General features: G+C 44.0%; 1 protein-coding gene across 3 annotated transcripts in view; it reads right to left on the bottom strand.

Annotated features, from left to right (window-relative positions):
* Window positions 1-20,872, bottom strand: part of LOC121510992 (signal-induced proliferation-associated 1-like protein 2) — a 211,792-nt gene that overhangs the window by 57,894 nt on the left and 133,026 nt on the right. For all 3 annotated transcript variants that reach the window (XM_041789446.1, XM_041789447.1, XM_041789448.1), the window contains exon 10: window positions 16,410-16,684. In XM_041789446.1, coding sequence (XP_041645380.1) covers window positions 16,410-16,684 — 275 coding nt within the window. The remainder of the gene's footprint in view (window positions 1-16,409; window positions 16,685-20,872) is intronic.

Below are 20,872 nucleotides of genomic sequence, written 5' to 3'. Positions count from 1 at the left end.
ATAGGTGTGTGTCTACAGAACACACCTCACAGACAGCAGAGAGTCATTTCAGCACTATATCTGAAAATGTGACTATTACTACTAGTGATATTTTTTAGGTAAATAATTAGGCTACTTAAAAATAATTGATCAAATTTACTTATTTTTATTCTTTAACAACAAGAGTTTCAACTTGGACTGCAGTAAGTGACTTATCTCCGTAAAAACAAACATGATGGAGCCTGGCAGCTCTGCTCCACTGAAGGAACCTCCAAACTTGACTGCAATTTGGATTTAAAAACTACAAAGACAGAGGTAAACTGAAGAAAAAAGACCATATCCAGGATGTGCCACATGGAGGTAAAATAGTGATGGAAACACTACTAGTTTAGGGTCAATTTTTGACGCTAACCCTGAAATTTGTAATAATGTGCCTAGTTGGAACATTCTTTTACTATTTCCAACTAAAGTTCTCTGAGAATCTCTTAAATGTAGAAGCAACATGGGACTTTTTACTAAAATATCTCGACATTAATCGATACTGAATCAAATCGAATCGAGAATTGAATCGAATCGGGGCCTTGAGAATCAGAATCGAATCAATTCAGGAAACCAGTGGAAATACCCAGCCCTAGTGATCATTCCCTTCAATGCAACATTTTTTGCAATATAGGATATTTTCCCCAAAGTGTTCAGAAATACAATCCAGATGCCGAATGAAGGCGTGAGTGCCACCAAATTTACAACAAACATGTTTGCATATGCAGGAAGGGGGCTTATGGGGCATTTAGAGACATTAAAACAGTAGAAAATAATTCATCCTTTTATATGTTGCTGAAAATCTCAGAGAGCATCCTCCTCAGATGTGAGTCTCCCCTGAGTGTCTCCACTTCTCCATCCCATTACCGCTAACAACTCAAGGATCTCTGGATGGACACGGCCTGTGATGTCATTTCATGCAACATTAATCTGTGAGGGGGGGTAGAGGCTTGGTGTGGGGGTCTTACTGGGTGGCTGGTTGGAGTTAAACAGCCTGGGCGCTCTGCTAGATCTCCAAAAGCATCTCAAGCATGACCCCAATGATTACACCCCTCCGACCTCCTCCTCCTCCAAAGTCCATTTTCCAGAGAGCTGTGTGTACTCTGTTGTGGTCATACGTGTACACACAGCTGATTGCAGAGGCGGTGGCAGATGGGGGGGCAAGTAATCCCGCTCACAGAGACCTTTTCATCAAACTGGGCCACGGGCGGCTGGCCTGTTTACAGCTATCCTCCCAGCAGAGCCACCGGAGTCTGAAGATCTAACTAGAAGATCGTCTGTCGCTTCCTCTTCTTCCTCCACCGTGTCGCCTGTCGCTCACATCTGGTCAATGTCATCTACAAGCTGACCTCATCCATGATGAAAGACCATCAATGGTTTGCTCTACATACGCTTCAGTCTACATAATTCATTTACCCAACGTATGGAGCATGCATCGCTGCTCTGATATGTGGGACAGTGAGAATAATGAGAGACATTACAGCATCAGCAATGTATGGAAGACAGACTGTAAGGACCATGGATGCACCATGCAAAAACTCCAGTCACAGCCTATATAACTGTCTAGATTCTCATCCAGAATCTCTCTTTACACTTGAGAGAAGCCATATCATCTTAGGAGCAACACTAAAAATCTTATTTTAAAGAGAGTAAAAAGCATGAAGCTCAGCATTAAAGCCTGAAGTGGCCATATTTGGACAAGATGGTGAGGCTGAGGAGAATCTTTGGGTGAGAAAACATTGAGTTATGAAAGAAAAGGTCTGTGACCGTGTTGACAATCATGTTTCCCTCAGAATGAGATTCTATTTGTGGTGGAAAGTGCTCAGTGATGGAAAATGTATTATTGTGGAAAAAATACAATCATCTGGACTCAAAGGCAACATTCATCAGAGTGCCTGTACCCAACTCCTTCCTTTATTCCATTCATCCATCCATCCATCCATGCATCCATCCATTCATGCATCCATCATCCATGCATACATACATCCATCCATGCATACATCCATTCATGCATACATCCGTCCATCCATCTGTCCATCCATCCATCCATCCATTCATGCATACATCAATCCATATATACATCCATCCATCCATCCATCCTCTTAATCCATCCATGCATCCATCCATCTTATTATTTAATCCATCCATCCATGCAGCCATCCTATTAATCCATCCATCCATCTATGCATCCATCCATCCTAATAATACCATCCATTCATCTAAGCATCCATCCATCCTATCAATCCTCCCACGCATCCATCCATCCATCCTATTAATCAATCCATGCATCCATCTGTCCATGCATCCATCCATCCGTCCATGCATCCATCCATTCATTCATGCTTGAATCCATCCATCCATCTATGCATCTATCCATCCTATTGATCCATCCATGCATCCATCCATCCTATTAATCAATCCATGCATTCATCTGTCCATTCATCCATCCATCCATCAATCCAGCCATGCCTCCATCCATCCATCGTCCATCCATCGTCCATCCATGCATCCATCCATCCATTCATCCATGCATGCATACATGCATGCATGCATGCATCCATCCATCCATGCATCCATCCTATTAATCTATCTTCTGCTTATCTGGGTCACAGTGGCAGCAAGTCAAATCAAACATCCCTCCCCCACAGCCATGTCATCCAACTCCTCCTGGGGGATCTTGAGGCATTCTTGGGCCAGAGGACATATAAAATTCCTTCAGTGAGCCCTAGGCCTTTCATGAGGTCTCTCTCTACTTGAACATCACCAGAAAAACTCCAAAGGGAGATGGATGACCAGGAGGAATCCTGATAAGATGCCCAAACTACCTCTTTTAACTCTTCTCGATGCAAAGCAGCAGTAACTCTACTCCAAGGTCTAACACCCTCTAAAGAAAACTCATTCAACCTCCTTGTATCTGCTGCCTTAATCTAGTTGTCTCTACAAAAAGCTCATGACCATCAGTAAAGGTTGAAATGAAGACCACTAGGTAAACAGAAAGGAACCTGATGGATGACACAAACAGCCCCAGTACTCCATATCACCACAGGATGGTAAGCATACTGAAGGTCCAGAAACTCCTGTAGACTGGATGAACAAAGCCCTGAGCCGTGTGTGCATGAAGAGGTCCACTGTCCCATGGCCAGGACAAAATCTGCATTGTTCCTCCTGTAACTGAGGTTCAACAATCAGCCATGCAACCAGAACTCCTTCAGTAGAAAAAGGATGCTAACAAGAGAGTTTAATCCCCCAGACTGTTGGTCCATTGTTCCCCTAACACGGCTGCTGACCCACTCATTACCTTGATTAACTATGCATGTGTGGTCACGTCTGGTCGCCACCGTCATTACTTTCTGAACCTCGCTAACAGCTTGTCAACAAGAAAAGGTCTTCGCCATTTCTTTCACTTTTCATCAGAGCCAAAGAGGTAAACTTGACTCATGATCCAAATATCCTCTCTCAGCAGATGGCAGGCTGAGATTTAAGTGGAAATATCCATCGTTGTGGCGTGATGTATGTAGGAACGGATCCTTGTTTGTAATGTATAGGGGGATTTAGACTTACTGTATATAAATCATGGGGGGAGAACAGGAAACTGGTGTTTGGTCAACAGTCAACCCTGAGCGTGAGACAGGACCAGAGAGAAATAATACAGTCTACTTCCTCTTGATTCCACTGCTGTACTCAAATTTAAGAGGCTGTAAATCAAACCACAACGGTCGACTTCAGCTTACGCCGCCTCAATATCAGCATGTAGCTCTCCTAAATACAGCTCAGTCTGAATGAGACCCACAGTAGACGATATGACTGTTAAAGCCATGCTAAAATGTCAGCTCTACCACTAAATCGTTTATGAAGCACAAACAAAGCTCACACATTTATGGGCTCACGTTGGATGATCCGATTACTGGAGTGACTTCAGGGATCACGCTGAATGAGGAAAATCAGGACTCCCATACATGGAAGTAAAAGTCAGATTTATTTATTTCAGTAGTTTTAAATGCTCAGCTCAAATACAAACACTGTCAGAGACATTTTAAACATTGCTTTGTATGTTTTAATATTTTGTATGGTCTATGTATGTTGTGCCTCGAGATTTTGGCTGGATTTCAGGTACATCTTGGGTGAAAAAGGCAGAAAAAAACTGATCTGAAATACTGTAGTCGTCGGTCTCTATGTCGTTCACCTCACTCAGAGTGTCAGCCATTGTTGGCATTAAGGCTAAAGAGGCTAAAATCTGCATGTTTTTACTCCCAACCCTCTTTTTCAGTGTGTGAAACACATTACAGTTCATCGCCAGTGTCTTAAAAACTTCCAATCAAAAATCCAAACTCTTATCCAGCTTTAAAGCCTCGCACGTGCAAATGTTTCATCCGGTCTAAATGGGTGAATAAGCCAGGAAAACAGTGTTAGGATTAAAAATCTCTTTTCAACAGAGTCCTAGCCAAGACAGCAGAGTTTCAGACAAAGAGCAGACAATGCAAGCAGAAGAGTCATCTAAATGCATGAAGAGACACAGGACAACACATTTAAAAAGCAAATACTCTCCAAATCAGCAGCATCTGCAAAATAACCAAAGAATCTGCAGACATGTGTGTCTGCTTCCAGGCATCCATCCATCCACCCATGCATCCATCCATCCATCCATGCATCCATGCACCCATGCATCCATCCATCCATCCATCCATCCATCCATGCATCCATGCACCCATGCATCCATCCATCCATCCATCCATCCATGCACCCATCCATCCATCCATCCATCCGCCCATCCATCCATGCATCCATGCTTCCATCCATCCATGCATCCATCCATCCATCCATCCATCCATCCATGCATCCATCCATCCATGCACCCATGCATCCATCCATCCATCCATCCATCCATCCATCCATCTGCCCATCCATCCATGCATCCATGCTTCCATCCATCCATGCATCCATCCATCCATCCATTCATCCATCCATGCATCCATCCATGCATCCATGCACCCATGCATCCATCCATCCATCCATCCATCCATTCATCCATCCATCCATCCATGCATCCATGCACCCATGCATCCATCCATCCATCCATCCATCCATCCATCCATCCATCCATTCATCCATCCATGCATCCATCCATGCATCCATGCACCCATGCATCCATCCATCCATCCATCCATCCATCCATCCATCCATCCGCCCATCCATCCATCCATCCATCCGCCCATCCATCCATCCATCCATCCATCCATCCATCCATCCATCCATCCATCCATTCATCCATCCATGCATCCATCCATGCATCCATGCACCCATGCATCCATCCATCCATCCATCCATCCATCCGCCCATCCATCCATGCATCCATGCTTCCATCCATCCATCCATCCATCCATCCGCCCATCCATCCATGCATCCATGCATCCATCCATCCATCCATCCATCCGCCCATCCATCCATGCATCCATCCATCCATCCATCCATGCATCCATCCATCCATCTGTGCATCCATCCATCCATCCATGTCATGTAACTTTCTTTTTACAGCATCAATGAGCAGATCTTTAAGTTTCATGGCAACAATATAACTGAAGTACTGGGGATGAGCATTAAGCAGAGGAGAACTGTGAATCAAATTGAACTGAAATGATGGAGCACCTGTGACTGCAGCTGTGGGACAGTTATCCTCATCCACTCAGAGCAGCTCTGCTAAATCCTGAAATTACTTCAATTCAATCCAAAACTAAGTTAAAAAATGTTAATCCAGTCTAGAGTTAGTCAGATAAACACTAGTTTCCTGACTAAACAAGGCAGCATGACATTACATTATGACGCCTTCAAAGTCAGCTCGGTAAAATGACTACTCAGCACAGGACAATTAAAATTTCATGTGGTGGAGAGGGCTCTGCTCATTAGACTGTTTCTGGGCTAGTAAAGCTGCATGCTTTGACTTTCAAGGATGGCTAAAAACCCCCACGTGGATGTTTACTTTTATGACAGTGTGTGTTAAATATAAACAAATACAAAAGTAATGAATCCATAGTAACACGAACGTGAATATGAGGATGGAACAAGCTTCAAGCTATAAAGGAGGAGGCTGGGGTGGAGGAGGGGAAGCTTTGCTATAGCAGCAGCAGTGTGTATCAGCATTAATGCAAGCAGCTATTGGTGAGAAATATGTCATACTTAAAAAATAGCTGTGATTGGCTGTGGGAGCTGGGAGGCGATAATTGGAATCAGCTGATGGTGGTTGGGCATATGACTGCTGTGTCCTGCATGAACTAACGCTGAGCTTCTTTGGTCTGGGGCTGAATTTGTTTGTTTTCTTAGAAATATGAAATCAATAGAACAGCTCCTTTAAAAACAGGACTCATGTTTGTGCAGCAAATTGAATTTTTTCTCTGCAAAGACAGAGAAGGGTTGATATAGAATATATAAAAATCAAGGATCCCCAGCCCTAGTTGGAAACCTCTCAGTCAGTTTTAGAGACTTAGTAAAGAGCTGTGAGCGGTTGGAGGTGAACAATCAGCTCCTTCAGCTGTCGCCTTTTAAACAATGACAATAGATCAGTGTGACGACAGGACCTTAGACCTCAGCCAGAGAGCTGTCACTCTGATGACGGGGCAGAGACTGAGCCACATGCTAATCCATTCCCACAGTCAGTGAACACATCACAGCAAAGAGCCACGGAGGTGCTGACCTCCTGCAGCCCTGCAGACCGCTGAGACGGGGTTCATTAAAAAGGTGAGCTGAGGAGGGTGAAGGATTGTAAATGAGAGAAACCCTGTTCAGGGATTCTTTGCAAAGTGGTCCAAAAGAAAGAGCTGCCGAAGACCGGAGAGTGAAGGGGATTAAGCTGAGCAATTTGTGATTCAGGTTCTGTGAGTTTTTTGGGCGAGCACGGCTCTTTTTCACAGGGTGTCAGCATGGGAAGTGAGAAATCCGGCTTAACTTCAGTCCAAATGAAAATCCACGATGACAAGTCTGATGACACTTCAAAGTAAAGGTCACAAGTGGACGTCTGACGTCCACAGAGGGGATTCGTTAGCAGCGGGAGGGGGCTGCTGCAGGAGGAGAGTGCAAAAACTCAAGTTACACAAACATTTAAACATAAGCTTTAACATTTTACACTGAGATGTGCTGGATTTCAGGAGACATTATGGAGGAATTCAGTTGGGTGGGCTTTGGCCCCAAGCAGACACATAACAGCCCCCCCTTCATAGACAATGAGCATTTGTTGACTAACAGAGAGTGCTAAAGTCTGCAAAGACTTCAGGAGAAGCTAAAGGGCCATGTGGACTCATGAGGTACAGCAGTAGTAGCAGGTTTCTGGAAAACAGGACTCTACTAGTGTCTGCAGCTCGCTGTTGGCATGAGGAGTGTTTAACTGTTACAATGACGCGTCTGTAGGCCGTGGCTACATCAGAGCGGCTATCTTCACATGTCAGTTTAGATAGGTTTGCAAGGTTCCAAACTTATAATGCTACACTTTTTGGCCTAGGATAGATTTATTTATTCAGGCATACTTGAGACGTAACCTTCATTAGAGGACTTTCTGCACCCAGCAAAGCTCTTAAACCTGACACAACAATGATGCTGATAACCATCCATCCATCCATCCATCCATCTTCCTTGGCTTATCTGAGGTCAGGTTGTGGGGGCAGCAGCCTAAGCAGGGAAGCCAAGACCCTCTCCCCGGCCACTTCGTCCAGCTCTTCCTGGGGATCCCAAGGCGTTCTCAGGCCAGCCGAGCGACATAGTCTCTCCAGTGTGTCCTGGGTCTTCCCCGATGCCTCCTCCCAATGGGACCTCCCCAGAACACCTCACCAGGGAGGCATCCAGGAGGCATCCGGACCAGATGCCCGAGCCACCTCATCTGGCTCCTCTCAACGCGGAGGAGCAGCCACTCTACTCCGAGTCTCTCCAGGATGGCTGAGCTTCTCACCCTATCTCTAAGGGAGAGCCCAGACACCATAGGTGAGGGTAGGAACGTAGACCGACCGGTAAATCAAGAGCTTCACCTTTTGACTCAGCTCTTTCTTCACCACGGCAGACCGATGCAGAGACCACATCACTGCAGACGCCACACTGATCCGCCTGTCGATCTCCTGCTCCATTCTTCCCTCACTTGTGAACAAGACCCCGAGATACTTGAACTCCTCCACTTGGGGCAGGATCTCATTCCCAACCTGGAGAGGGCATTCCACCTTTTTCCGACTGAGGACCATGGCCTCAGATTTGGAGGTGCTGACTCTCATCCCAGCTGCTTCACACTGATAACAATAAAGCATAAATGATACCACTATGAATAATATCCACCAGGATGCATGCTGTTGCTGTACCATTTCCCATGAGTCCCATCATAATGGCTGCATGGCCGGATAACCAGCGTGCAACGGTCCAACAGAGACACAGCCAGCTCGGCTTCAGACTCAGAGCTTTCATGAAGCTCTTGCCAGCATGCAAATGTCTTTCCAATATTATTCTAGTCCTGCTTCGTGTTTGATCACTCTCTCTTTTTCCTGTCTTAGATTAGCACACAGAACATGACTTTACATTCATGCTGTCTGATGATGAATTATTTCTCGTATGACCTTAAGAGCAGGGAGGAAAAGAGAGCTCACACGAGAGAGACGAGGGGAATAAAGGGATAAACTTCATTTGATCCTCTGTCCTGGTGTAACTCTGTTTACCTGTGAAGTTTATTCTTCTGCTTGCCTCTGCACTTGTCAAAGCACTTTGTAAACCCATGTTTTTAAAAGTGCTATACAACTAAAGTTATTATAAGTGTGAAAATTTTGCTGGAACTATAACTCTAACTCCTATCTGCCCAGCATGCATTGCTTTTTTTTTTTTAAATCCAAAGTATTTAGTCAAAGTTGACTGAAACACCTGCAGAGGTGTGCACTCTCTGCTTGCATGTGTGATTTTACTCAGATTGATCTGAAAGGACTTTTCATGGTGGAAAGCTTCAGAACATAGAAAGGACTGATCTCTAAATGTACAGGCTTTGTTTTGTCTCTTGGTGGTTGAATGTCTTTCATAAACATCCATTTCAGTCCAATCTTTGTGTTTACTCCTCCGTCTCTGATGAGCATAAATACACAATCACAGCATGTTCTGTACGTCGGTTTCAAAGAGCCGGTCTTTTTCATCTTTTCCTCATTAGACTCACATGTTGAAGCTGTTTAAAGCTTTCAGAAAAGCTTCTTCCATTGCACTCTGCTCCAACCACATCCTTCCTGCAGTGTAAACAGATACAGCAGCAGGTTAGACTAATATTAGAGCCATATCTCTACCGGCTTAAGGCTGAGCGGGCTAAAACCGTTTAGGGCATAAACAGCTTTGGCAGTGTGTCTGCAAACAGTGCTAGCACAGATCTTAATGCTCCTTCACTCTTTTCAAACATCAGTTAAAGAAATGACCCTTTTAATCCTGAGTGAAAAATCCAGCGTGCTAAACGGTGATGTGACATTTTAAAAACATTAAAGAGGACCCTCTCCGCCCGCAGCCCCAGCGTGGGCTTATGAAAACATTTTTTCTTGTCACAGTAGCAGTATGGAGCCAGGCCACATTGTCTGGAGGTCATGAGACTCTTGTCCATTGTTGTTAGACTAACCCCCATCTCTGCGGCCACAGGGGACTGACTGGGGGCGTCCGGGCCCCCGCTGAATTCCTTTCCTTTGAGATAATCGTGGAGAAACTGGAGCTCTTATTGTTGACTGCAACACTTTAGCGACTCAAAGACGCAGCAGCCAAAAGAGTCGAGAGTCCTTGAGATTCTTCACCTAACCTCTCACCTCTCGGTTTGTTGGAGCCTTGGGAGAAAATCCACAAGAATCGAGACGGAGACAGAGCCTTTCGGTTCTCAGGGAGTGATAAAGAGAAAGTGAGTTTTCAAGGGTGCGGAAATTTGCCTTAAAATAGCAAAAATGCATTCAGAAAATTAAAGGGAAGAGAGTCATGGAGGGTCCAAAAAGAGAGAAACAAAACTCGAGTTGTTCAGAAAAGAGATCTCAAATACTGATGTCTGCTCATGCTGCCTGTCCTGTTATGTTTCAGGGTTGTTGGTTCGTGCTTTTTCACAGATTAAGGATGAGTTTTGGACATTTGGATACCAAAAGACTGCACTTTAGTTTGATTGTCCATAATAATCCATCTTCAGCACTGACCTGATATCAGGACTCACTGACCCTGCTCTGGTTCTAACAGTCCAGACATCATCTCTGTGGCTCTCTTACAGGGACGTGGTATCCCATGATGCATGCAGCCAAACCATGAGGCTAGCAGCACCTTTTTAACAGCTTTTCTCCCTCCTGCTTTCATCCTTAAAGGACACACTGATGTACTATGCACGATCAAGGTGACTGGCCATTACTGGCTCAGTCATTATCTATAACAGTGGTTCCCAAAGTGGGGGTTGGGACCCCCAGGGGGGTCGCGAGACAGTGAAGGGAGGTCGCGGAATGCTTTCCAAGATTTAATATAATTTGAAATCATACATTTGTTTATTACTGTAAAAAAAGTTGTCAAAATGAGTCAAATTTAAAATAAAAATGTGACTATTTAAGTGATGTTTGTGCTTAAATGTAAGTAAAAGTGATAAAAAAGTACCTAAAAAGCAAGTTGCTTTGTGCAACATCATGCACTTTATCACCCTGAAGGGAAGGTGGGGGTCCCCGATCTCTCAGCGTTATTTTGGGGTCATGAGCTGAAAAGTTTGGGAACCCCTGATCTATAGGGTCATTGTTAACCTGCTTCCCTCATAATCGTCTGATTTTATTCACATGAAAGCGTCAGTCTTCACTCTGAGACTTAGTCACAAGTCTTTTGCTCTCTGTTCCCAGAGTCTACCTTAAAATTGGTAAAAGGAGGACAGGTTCCCTGATCCAGGAGCCTGGACTCTGCTGCAGGAGACCTGGGTCTCTCTGTGATCTGGTCTCTTTAAACCGTTTAAAAGGCTGATTAAAGACATTAGAGACAGCTGCATGAGGCTGTAGATGTTTAGACTGATGACTTTATGCCAGTGTTGCTCAACGCGTGGCTCTGGAGCCACATGTGGCTCTTTTAAGTCTTATTTACTGCCGCCAAGGAGGTTATGTGATCGGCAGGGTTTGTTAGATTGTTAGTTTGTTTGTTTGTTAGTAGATTTTGGGAGTGATCCAGATCACCGTCTGGATCCAGGAATTTTTTTTAAAGGATTCTGTACTATTGGGAAATAGGGCTAAGGCGGAGGTCTGCGCTCTCTGAGTGCATTTCTAGTTTGAACTATTATTCCCCCAGAAAACCTTAAAAAGAGGAAACTTTGACCTCAGAAATTACCCCACTTTATTGCCACTTTAATCCTTTCTGATATTTTTCACCACTTAGATTGTGGCTCTTGCAAAGCTATTTTTTTTTTTTTATTTGGCTCTTTGGTTGAGTAACACTGTTTAATGCTCTGTGACTCAGGAGCTGGTTGATCTGTCTTCATACTAAGGCTGGAAGTTTCATTTTCAATCAGGATTTTGTCTTCCAATGATCAGAAAATGCTGAAATGACTGCTGTGCTGCACTCTAGTGTCTTTGTCTTGTCTGCAGCTTTGGTCAGGTGGTAAGACGTTCGTCTTTTTTCTGACATTTCTGACATCAGCCATATACAAAAAAAACATGATTATATTTGGCTTCAATCACCATGGAGCTGATGCAGCCTTTATCAGCTGGAGTGACATCACACAGACAGCTCCCAGCTGTCACTCAAAGAGGCCACACCCCTAATTCCTAAGTATTAGGGGTATAGGGGTGTGGTATTTTGATACATTTCAAGTTAAAGAAATCTTACAGCTTCTATGATTTGAAAATTGCAGCAGGCCTTATTGTGATTTAATCTAATTTGCGATTAATTACGCAGTCCTAATCCGTACACAACTTTTGAAGAGGACTTTATCTACTTGCACTACAGCAGGATATTCAGGGATGCCCTGATGTCTTGGAAACATATGCAGTGTGCATTAATAATGCATTCACTGCTGTAGCTACTGCTTTTTTCTATTCTACTTTAAAGATGCTTTGGATTTTAGGTTATTCTCTATCATGTTCATATTCTAAATTTATAATGTTTGTGATGAGATACAGAAACTTTAAAAAATGAACCAAACAACACAAGGAGAGGCTGCTGCAGGCTTCTGCTAGCTGGAAGTAAGACAGAGAAATGTCCCAGTGGAGCTCAGCAGCTCTGACCAGTTGAGTCTTCTTCTGTAATACCTGCTAATCTGCCAGATGCATCTGCTAGTGACGCCATATATGGGTCAAGCTCGGTGCATTATGCATCAGAGAACCCATTAAGGACAGAGAGCATGATATGATGAATCCTTATGGGCATAACGTAATGTAGCGTGTGCATCTTTATTGGCTGTGTGATGCATCTTCACAGACTTCGGCTGAGCGACTGAAGCAGAGCCAGATGTCTCCAAACTGGCACAGAATCATCTGTCCTGAAACGACTCCACCTGGGAGACGGACGCGGTCTTCGACAGAGAAGCGCTCTCTGAAAGACGTCGGCGCTGTCTGCTTTCTGCCTCCCTGAGCAGCGATCATGGCTGTATCATCGTGTATCATCGAGGATCGAGGTAAGAGGATTAGACGTCGGTTCTGCCAGAGAAGCTGCTGTGTTGGAGTCACAGACGGGCCGAGTTAGCTCACCATCTGGGGGAGCAAATATGTTCATCCTCTGCTGCCAGACCACAATGCAAAGTTTGAACACAGTCAGGCACGCTCCTACTACACCAGCTCTGATATAGAGACACATAAACACTCATGTCTGCAGCCGTGTTTACAGAGAAGCACGAAGCTGACTGAGGATCTCTGTAAGGAATAAAGAACAGATATTAAAGTTGAAATTAGAGTCAAGCATCTCTAAAAATATGAGTTTAAAGAAGTGCTGAAAAACTAGAGCAAATTAAATTAATTTCCTGCTCTGAAGACGAAGGAAGCTCAGCAGATCAGTGTCAGAGCTGTGTGTTTGCAGCTTTTATGTTTTTGTGTTTTGCAGTCAATCTTAAATTGAAACCCCATATCAGAACGGCTGTCAGAAAACTTAAATATAGGATTATCAGTGAGGAATTATTCATTTCTACACTTTCTTTGTAGCCCTGAACCTGATGCTGAGACTTAAAGGGATACTTCAACATTTTGGCAAATTGGTCCATTGCCATAATTCCTATAGCCTTAGTAATAGGTTCGTTACCTTCAGTTGTCGGTGCAAGCTGTTTATAGATCGGCTGCTGCCGAGTTCGGACCTGTTGTGCCAACTCAATGTAAGCAGACGGTATTCCGGCTTTCCCTCATCAAACTCATCAAATACACAATCCAACAACTCCAAAACGCTCTCGTGGACAAGTTGTGACCTGCACATTCACCAGGTTATGAAATAATAATGTATAATTATGTAACATTACGACGCATGAAGCAAATACTCTGAACTATTTCTTGAGTAAACCACTGGGCGGAGTGACGCAGTGCAGCAGCCATGTCTGGAGTGTAGTTCTGGCTTTGCATTTAGCTTAAAAACATCTCCGTCTTGTAATGTTCCATGATTATTTCATAGCTGATTCAGCAGCAAACTGGCAGGAATCCTCACTGTTGTTATTCTGTAATGCAGTCATTCACAGGGTTTTAGTGTGGCTCATTAGCTAACAACATTAGCTTTTACACTGCAATAAGAAAACAAGATTACGTGGTCTTCTCTCTCTGCTGACGTCTGATTTATTCTACTGAGGTTTTCTGAGACAAAGTGATGAGAGTGTTTGCTGGAACACAAATCTGTCAGCCTGAAGCAAAACCAAAACAAAGCTGTTGAAAAAGCGAGCGTGAAAGAGTGATGGATGTGATTTCACAGAGCTGTCCGTCTCACATGGACACACTGAGCAGCTGTGTCTCTGGACAAACCCATCACACAGAACTTTAACACCGCTAAAAGACCATCGGAAATATGCTTCTCCTTTTACTACAGCACTGATAAAGCCTCTCCGCGGGTGTTCGTCCCTCAAAAATCCAAACGGTCCTCGCTAATCGCTGAGCAGAAAATTTGGCGAGGTTGTAAAAAAGCAATCTGCAAATGAGAGCTGTCAGACAGGAGCAGCGAGACGAGCCATTAATCAAAAACGCTCCTCTCATTATCATTAGTGAGAAACGCTGACTGTCCGTGTCTGAGCCACTCCGCAGACCTGCCGGAACTTTCTCTGAAACAAAACCTCGTCAACACAAAGAGAGAGAGTCCTCTCTGGAGGATTCAGCTCAGAAAAACAGAAACCACAGCGCTGCAGAAACAGCATGCAAGCATTTCTTTATGATAATCATCCCAGACAGGAGAGCAAATGTCAAAGTCATTTATCACAGCTGCATTAGGAAAAACATGCGCCTATTAAGATTTCATACAGCTGTGAGGAGCACCTGCTTCTGACAAACGAATCCAGGAGGTGGAAGGATGGAAGAGAACACTCTGGTTCTGGAGAGTTAGCCAGGATCTGTACATAGATGTGACTTACATGCAGGCGTCCCTGCAAATTAAAGCTAACTTCACACCAAGTGGTGTGGTGGATTACCACCACACCACTGGTCAGAGCTGTTAGCAGAATGCATTTACACACAGGCGGCCATTGTTGTGCAATGGATTGTGGGTAGTGATGTCAAATGGCTGCATTGCTCTTCTTCCCATATCTTTATGATTGCAAGTAAGAAACGACTTCTCTATTGTCCTCTTCACTAAAACTGCACTCAGTAATAAAAAAGGCTTTAAGGACGACACTATGAGGAAGAACGACGCAGACATGTGACATCACTTCCCAGAGTGCATTGCACAACAACAGCAGGCTGCATGTGAATACAAATCTGTGTGTTTCTTTATACTACAAACATTAACTCTTTGGGCGCCACAGCTTTTTCAAGAAAATATTTAATTGTGATATCAAGATTTTAAAAGGCTGTAGCTTGAAAGTGGTTAGAGATAAAGGCATACTGTACATGAGAAAATTCTTCAGTATGACCCAGAGTTTGTGGTGGGAGTAAACTCACTCATCTAATTTGCATATTCTGATATCACCAGGCGGCCTCCACCGCCACTGTTTCTACCACGTCTGCCCCTACCTCCGCGGTGTTTTTTTAAATTCCCGCTACCTCCGTCAACATTCGTGTTTTGACCACCCCTGAAACCCCCACCACGTCCCCTCATCGGCATTCGCCGATTACTCCCACCCCAGCCACCATGAGGAAAAGCATTGGCTTCGGTATGCGCTGCTGGTGGACTCTCATGGTGCATGGAGTCACTGTGGCTCCGACGCACCGCTATTACCAGAGGACTGAACGTCATCATCATAGGGGTGAATATTCCTCTATTCCTCCCAGCACTGTGAGTATTCTCGCTACAATTCGCTCTCTTTCTCTCTTTTACACTCCGACTACAACCACTTCTACCACTTCCTTGTCTCCTCAACCAGCGGTGCGTCTTCAAACTCTCTCTCTGTCCAAAACTTTGAATAGAAACACGCTCACATATGCTGCTGGGATTGAACAACGTTAGGCACCATACTTGCAGCTACAGCCTGTTTAATTCAGCAATGTTGCTTGTTGCAATTTTGCGACTTTGGTGCTTAAAGGGTTAATAAGACACTAATGTTAATCTAATAAGGCCAGTGTGTCTTTATATGCAGGGTTCCTCTAAAATTTAAAGGCCTTGGGGGTGCAGATGGTCAAGTGGTTTGGGGCGCTACCCGTGCACACGGGCGGCCTGGGTTCGAGTCCGGCCTGTGGCCCTTTACCGTATGTCTCTCCCTGCTCTCTTCCCTGTTTCCGAGTCTATCCACTGTCCTTCCTCTGTCAAATGAAGGCATGAAAAAGCCCAAAAATGAATCTTAAAAAAAAAATTAAAGGCTTAGCTTTAATTCATCTAAAGGAAGTTTTTTCTTCTGTTTGTGCTGAATATTGCACACCCTCTTGCTGACATCTAGGCTACTTCCACCCTGCATAATAGGGATGAAAACACAGATAATATGATGAACAATAAGAGACATGAACATGATGGAGAGACAGCGAATGAGGAAGAGTCTCAGCGCTTCAGGAAGTGCAGAGACGTCCCTCAGTGGGACGATTTAAACTTTAAAACTGTGAGGACACTTCAGAGTCGTGACTGCATCACTTTGACTGTTACATCACAACTTCTAATTTTACCACGCTCTATTTTTAAAGAAGTTCCGGTACTTGTACATGAATAAAGAATGCGTGCTCCTTCATCACCTTTAACCACCACTACCACAGTCAAACAGCCGCCATCCAAGAACAACAGGGATGAATCAGCATCTTCTCCTGTCTGATGTTTTACACTCCAGTGTGAGTTTTCAGGAGAAAAAGACAAAACCAGTGATGAGGATTTACCTTCTTGGGGTGCCGTCCTCATGCGGCTGGATTATCACCACTGAGACGCTGACGGACGTTCGCAGCAGGTCGATCATTTGTTCGTGTGTCAGAGTAGCGACCGCCACCTTACAGATCTCCACTAGACGGCTGCCCTGCCTCAGCCCGGCCTTCCAGGCGAAGCCGAACGGCTCCACGTCGGCAACGATGCCCTCAAAGTTCACGTGGAAACCGAGCTGTCCCAGGGCGTTCCGACGCAAAGTCATCTCTGACGTCTCACAGCCTCTGGTGGTGATCTGAAACAGAACCAAGATAAATATCATTATTATAACCTATGACAGGGCTCATCAAGTACATCTGCACAAGGACCAGATCTATTCTCCACAGAGACCCTGGGGGCCGGACTTTCAAATCCACAAAAATTAAAAAAATATTTTGGTCTGATTGAAATATTATTGTAGTAGTATTTGTATTGTCTGTCAAAACCCAGGACATTTTTAGTCATTACCAGTGAGATCTATCTCTGTCTATCCCCATTTTTGACACTTTTAACCCTTTTTTGGATACTTTTTGCCCCTTTTTTCCACTTCTACCAATTTTTGCAAGATTTTAACCCCTCTTAACCCCATTTTCCTTCATGTTTTACCCACTTTTATCCATTTTTGCCACAATTTAGCCCATTTTCATTACATTTTTTTCAACATTTAAATCAGTGTTTGCCACTCTTTAATCCCTTTTTGCCACTTTGCCAGGCAATTTTTGCTGATTTTGCCACTTTTAACCAATTTTTGATATTTTTTGCCTCTTAAACTTTTTTTCAATTCTTTAGCCCATTATAATCCACTTTTTCTGCATGTTTTTATTCTCTCTGAGCCACTCTTTTATCCATTTTGACACTTTTCTTCTATTTTCCACTTTTTAACCCCTTGTCATTAATTCTTTGCACTATTTTTGACACTTTTAACCCATTTTTGATACTTTTTGCCTCTTCTTTTCTCATTTACCAATTTTTGCAAGATTTTAACCCCTCTTAACCCCCTTTCCTGCATGTTTTACCCACTTTTATCAATTTTTGCCACTTTTTAGCCCCTTTTCATTACATTTTTTTCAACATTGAAATCCATGTCTGCCACTTTTCACCCATCTTGCCACTCTTTAATCCCTTTTCCCATCTTTACCGAGCTATTTGTGCTGTTTTTACCACTTTTAACCCATCTTTGATACTTTTTGCCTCTTTTAACCCATTTTTTCCATTCTTAACTCCTTTTAAACCATTTTTCCAGCAGGTTTTATCCTCTTGGTTCCACTTTTCTTTAGATTTTGAGACTTTTTAACCCATTTTCATCACTTTTTTTGCACTACTATTGACACTTTTAACCCTTTTTTCCTGTTTTCACCACTTTTTCACCAATTTTTGTCCCTTTGTGCCACTCCACAACCCATTTTACCATTTATCACCCATTATTTTTGTAACACTTTCCAACCTTACTCCTTTAAGTTTGACTGAAAAGTAAATTTAAAGCCAAAGGATACTTTTTAAACCACAACATTTTCTTTTCCCCCTTTTCTGAATCTAATGATCTTTCAGGGACTGGACAGGAAGCTTTGGGGGGCCTGATATGGCCCCCGGGCCGTCTGTTGAGCTATGATTTATTTTAGCGGAGGGATAAAGACAGAACAGGACCTGAATCAGAGAGCAGACAACAATGAATCACAAAGAAAACACAGAAGAAGCAAGAAAGAGACATGTAGGTTTGAATAATCCAAATGTTACTTCTGCTGAGGTCAGACTGGACGTGAACATGAATATATCCCAGATCAACCATGGTAGAGTTTCTAGGGGTGCGCAATATTATCAGCACAATACCAGAGTTGGCAGACATCAGCTTTAGTTATCATCACAGTATCAGCAGATATGGACAATGCTGTTACGGATACTATCAGGGAAAGTCTGTCATGTCTGTTGGTCATGTCAGGCCATTAATCTATAACTCTGTGATCGTCTACTCTGACTCGGTGCCCATCAGTGATCGTTGAGTCTTACTTCTGTGTTTAATTTTCATGCTTCCTGACAGATGTTTGTGAGTTTTCTAGCACAGAATAAAAAAACACAGAGGAGAACTTTATTAAAGCAGAGTAGAAAAGCTCTGAGTGTTTGTTTGGCTAATTCAAAGAAGCGTTCAAAATGGAAGTTAATGAGAGGGCACATCACACAGCTAAGTGAATTAGCCTCAGCGCTGCACAACCACAGCTCAACACACATGTCCTGCACACACAAATACACACCTGTCTCCGAGGACGCGCTAACTATAGTAGCTCTGAGGGTGCTGTGAGGGGGATTAGGATCAAATCGACCGCCTAGATTCAGATTTGTCCTCAGAACGAAGTCTATTAACCTAAGTTCACTCTTTGAAGCACAACGTTTAGACACCCACATTTAATCTGCATCAACATGCGGCTGATGAAAACACTCGTCCACATCCAAAACTAGAAAGAAATCTTTTCATCTCCTCATCCTGTCTTTGCAGCTCTGGACTCTGTAGCCAGAGCCTCGAGACGTCACCCCTGGGTTCTTGGAGGACAGCCACGGCTCGGCCAATTGCGTGCTTGGATGAAACTGAAAGTTGGTTCTCGTCCAATCACGTCCGTGCATGCAAATTAAGTTGCTCACTTTGCTCAGCAGTGGCTCGGCCTAAGCCGCTGCATTAATGCATTTCAGGTTCAACTAAAGTTCAGGCAACCCTCTCGCTTCAGCAGCAACATTTCAGTAAAACACGCAACCAGCTGACGGAGCCAGACCCAGCAGAAGTAGCACATCTGAGTTCACCTTCATGGCAAACAGAGTGAGCTTATGTAAAGGCTACAGTGTGGTTTTAGCACACTGGAGGACAGGATGCTTTCTCCACTCCGTGTTTTCATGTGACACTGCTGAGGAAAAATCTCACACTGCATCCAATCAGCTTTAATCAGCCGTCAGATTAGTCGCGGTTCAGTAGCGGGTGACTGCCTGGACTCGCCTCAGAGTGGCAGCTGGCTTCAGGGACACATTAACTCAGACTATGGCCTGTCAACACTCGGCCAGATTCTCACACAGGCAGAAATCCTACCCGCTGTGAGGGAGGAGGCCGAGACAACCGTGATGGAGCCCGCAGTGAGACACAACCCTCAGACTTTATTAACTGAGGAAAGGAGACGTGTCCTGTTTCTGATATAAGAGAGTGTGGATACGCTTCAATATCCCAAAGAGTGCAATAAGGGCGTGTCTGACATGCTTCACTTTCAGCGTCTCAAATAATAATGATTTTAAAGGGTGCTTTCACATTAGGCCCAGTTGTTTTGAACCGCGCTGCGGCACGATTCCTCCCCCTCCCCCTTTCCCCCCTGGCTTGCTTTCACACTAGCAACATCGATCCGTGCCCGGGCCCACTTGCGCATTTACTCTGTCTGAAACAGCAGGTGGCATTATGCACGTAGCTGGCTTACAACCCCGCAAAGGAGGAGAGAGAAGAAGAAGCTACCATGGCAACCACTGGGGTCATGACCTGAGCGAAGATTATTTTTGTTTTGACCTGGCAAAAAGTCCATCCTGCAGCCATGGAGGATTAAAATCACTTTTTAAGATGCCAGCAACTTCACTCTTCGTATCTGCACATCTACTACAGCTCAGAGGATTAAATGGACTCACGCTGCGCAGATACAGCGGTTTTTGAGGTGATAGGAGACTTTTATTGCCTTTGCTCCTCCTCTCACTGACTCCAACTTGTGTTCATCTGTAAGGTGAGTCACAACAGACCGTTTATTGGCTGGATTCTGATGATTTCCGCCCTTTATTGAGGAAAATTTGAGGAAGTTTTTATGATGATGCCATAAAGCTGATATGGCCGTATCTGAGCGCGGTTGCATTCACATCTCATCCGAGAGAGTCCACTTGAATCGCACCCGAGACCACATCCCCAAGTGGGCCCAGCGCCTGGGCGCGGTTCGTTTGCATTCACATTAACAAAACAAACCAGATTTTGAGCTGAAGTGCACTCGGATCTGGGACCGGGCCCCTGGTGTGAAAGCCACCTAAAACACAACACAAATTTGGTTATCTTAAGATGAGATATTAGATCAGTGTTACTCAACCCTGTTCAACCAAAGTGCCAAATGGTTGAAAAATACCTTTGCCAGAGCCACAATCTAAGTGGTGAAAAGTGACAAAAACGGCATGAAGTTCAGTCAGAATAAGTTAAAGGTGGCAAAAATGGTCAAAAAGCAGCAAAAATGGATGAAAAGGGGCGAAAATGGGGAGAAAACTCGGAAAATAGACAGAAAGTAGCAAAAAATGGTCCAAAAGTGGCAAAAAAAATGAGTGAAAAGTGACTAGAATGGGCAAAAAGCAGTCATGAGTAGCAAAAATGAGCAAAAAATAGGAAACAAGTGATATATAATGGCAAAAGGTAGCTTAAATGGGCAAAATGTGACCCCGTACATGCAAGCTC

Source organism: Cheilinus undulatus, linkage group 6 (genome assembly GCF_018320785.1).
Source record: "Cheilinus undulatus linkage group 6, ASM1832078v1, whole genome shotgun sequence".
Classification (NCBI taxonomy): Eukaryota; Metazoa; Chordata; class Actinopteri; order Labriformes; family Labridae; genus Cheilinus; species Cheilinus undulatus.
The sequence above is the reverse complement of the archived record's forward strand: the minus strand, read 5'-3'. Positions and strand labels throughout refer to the sequence as shown.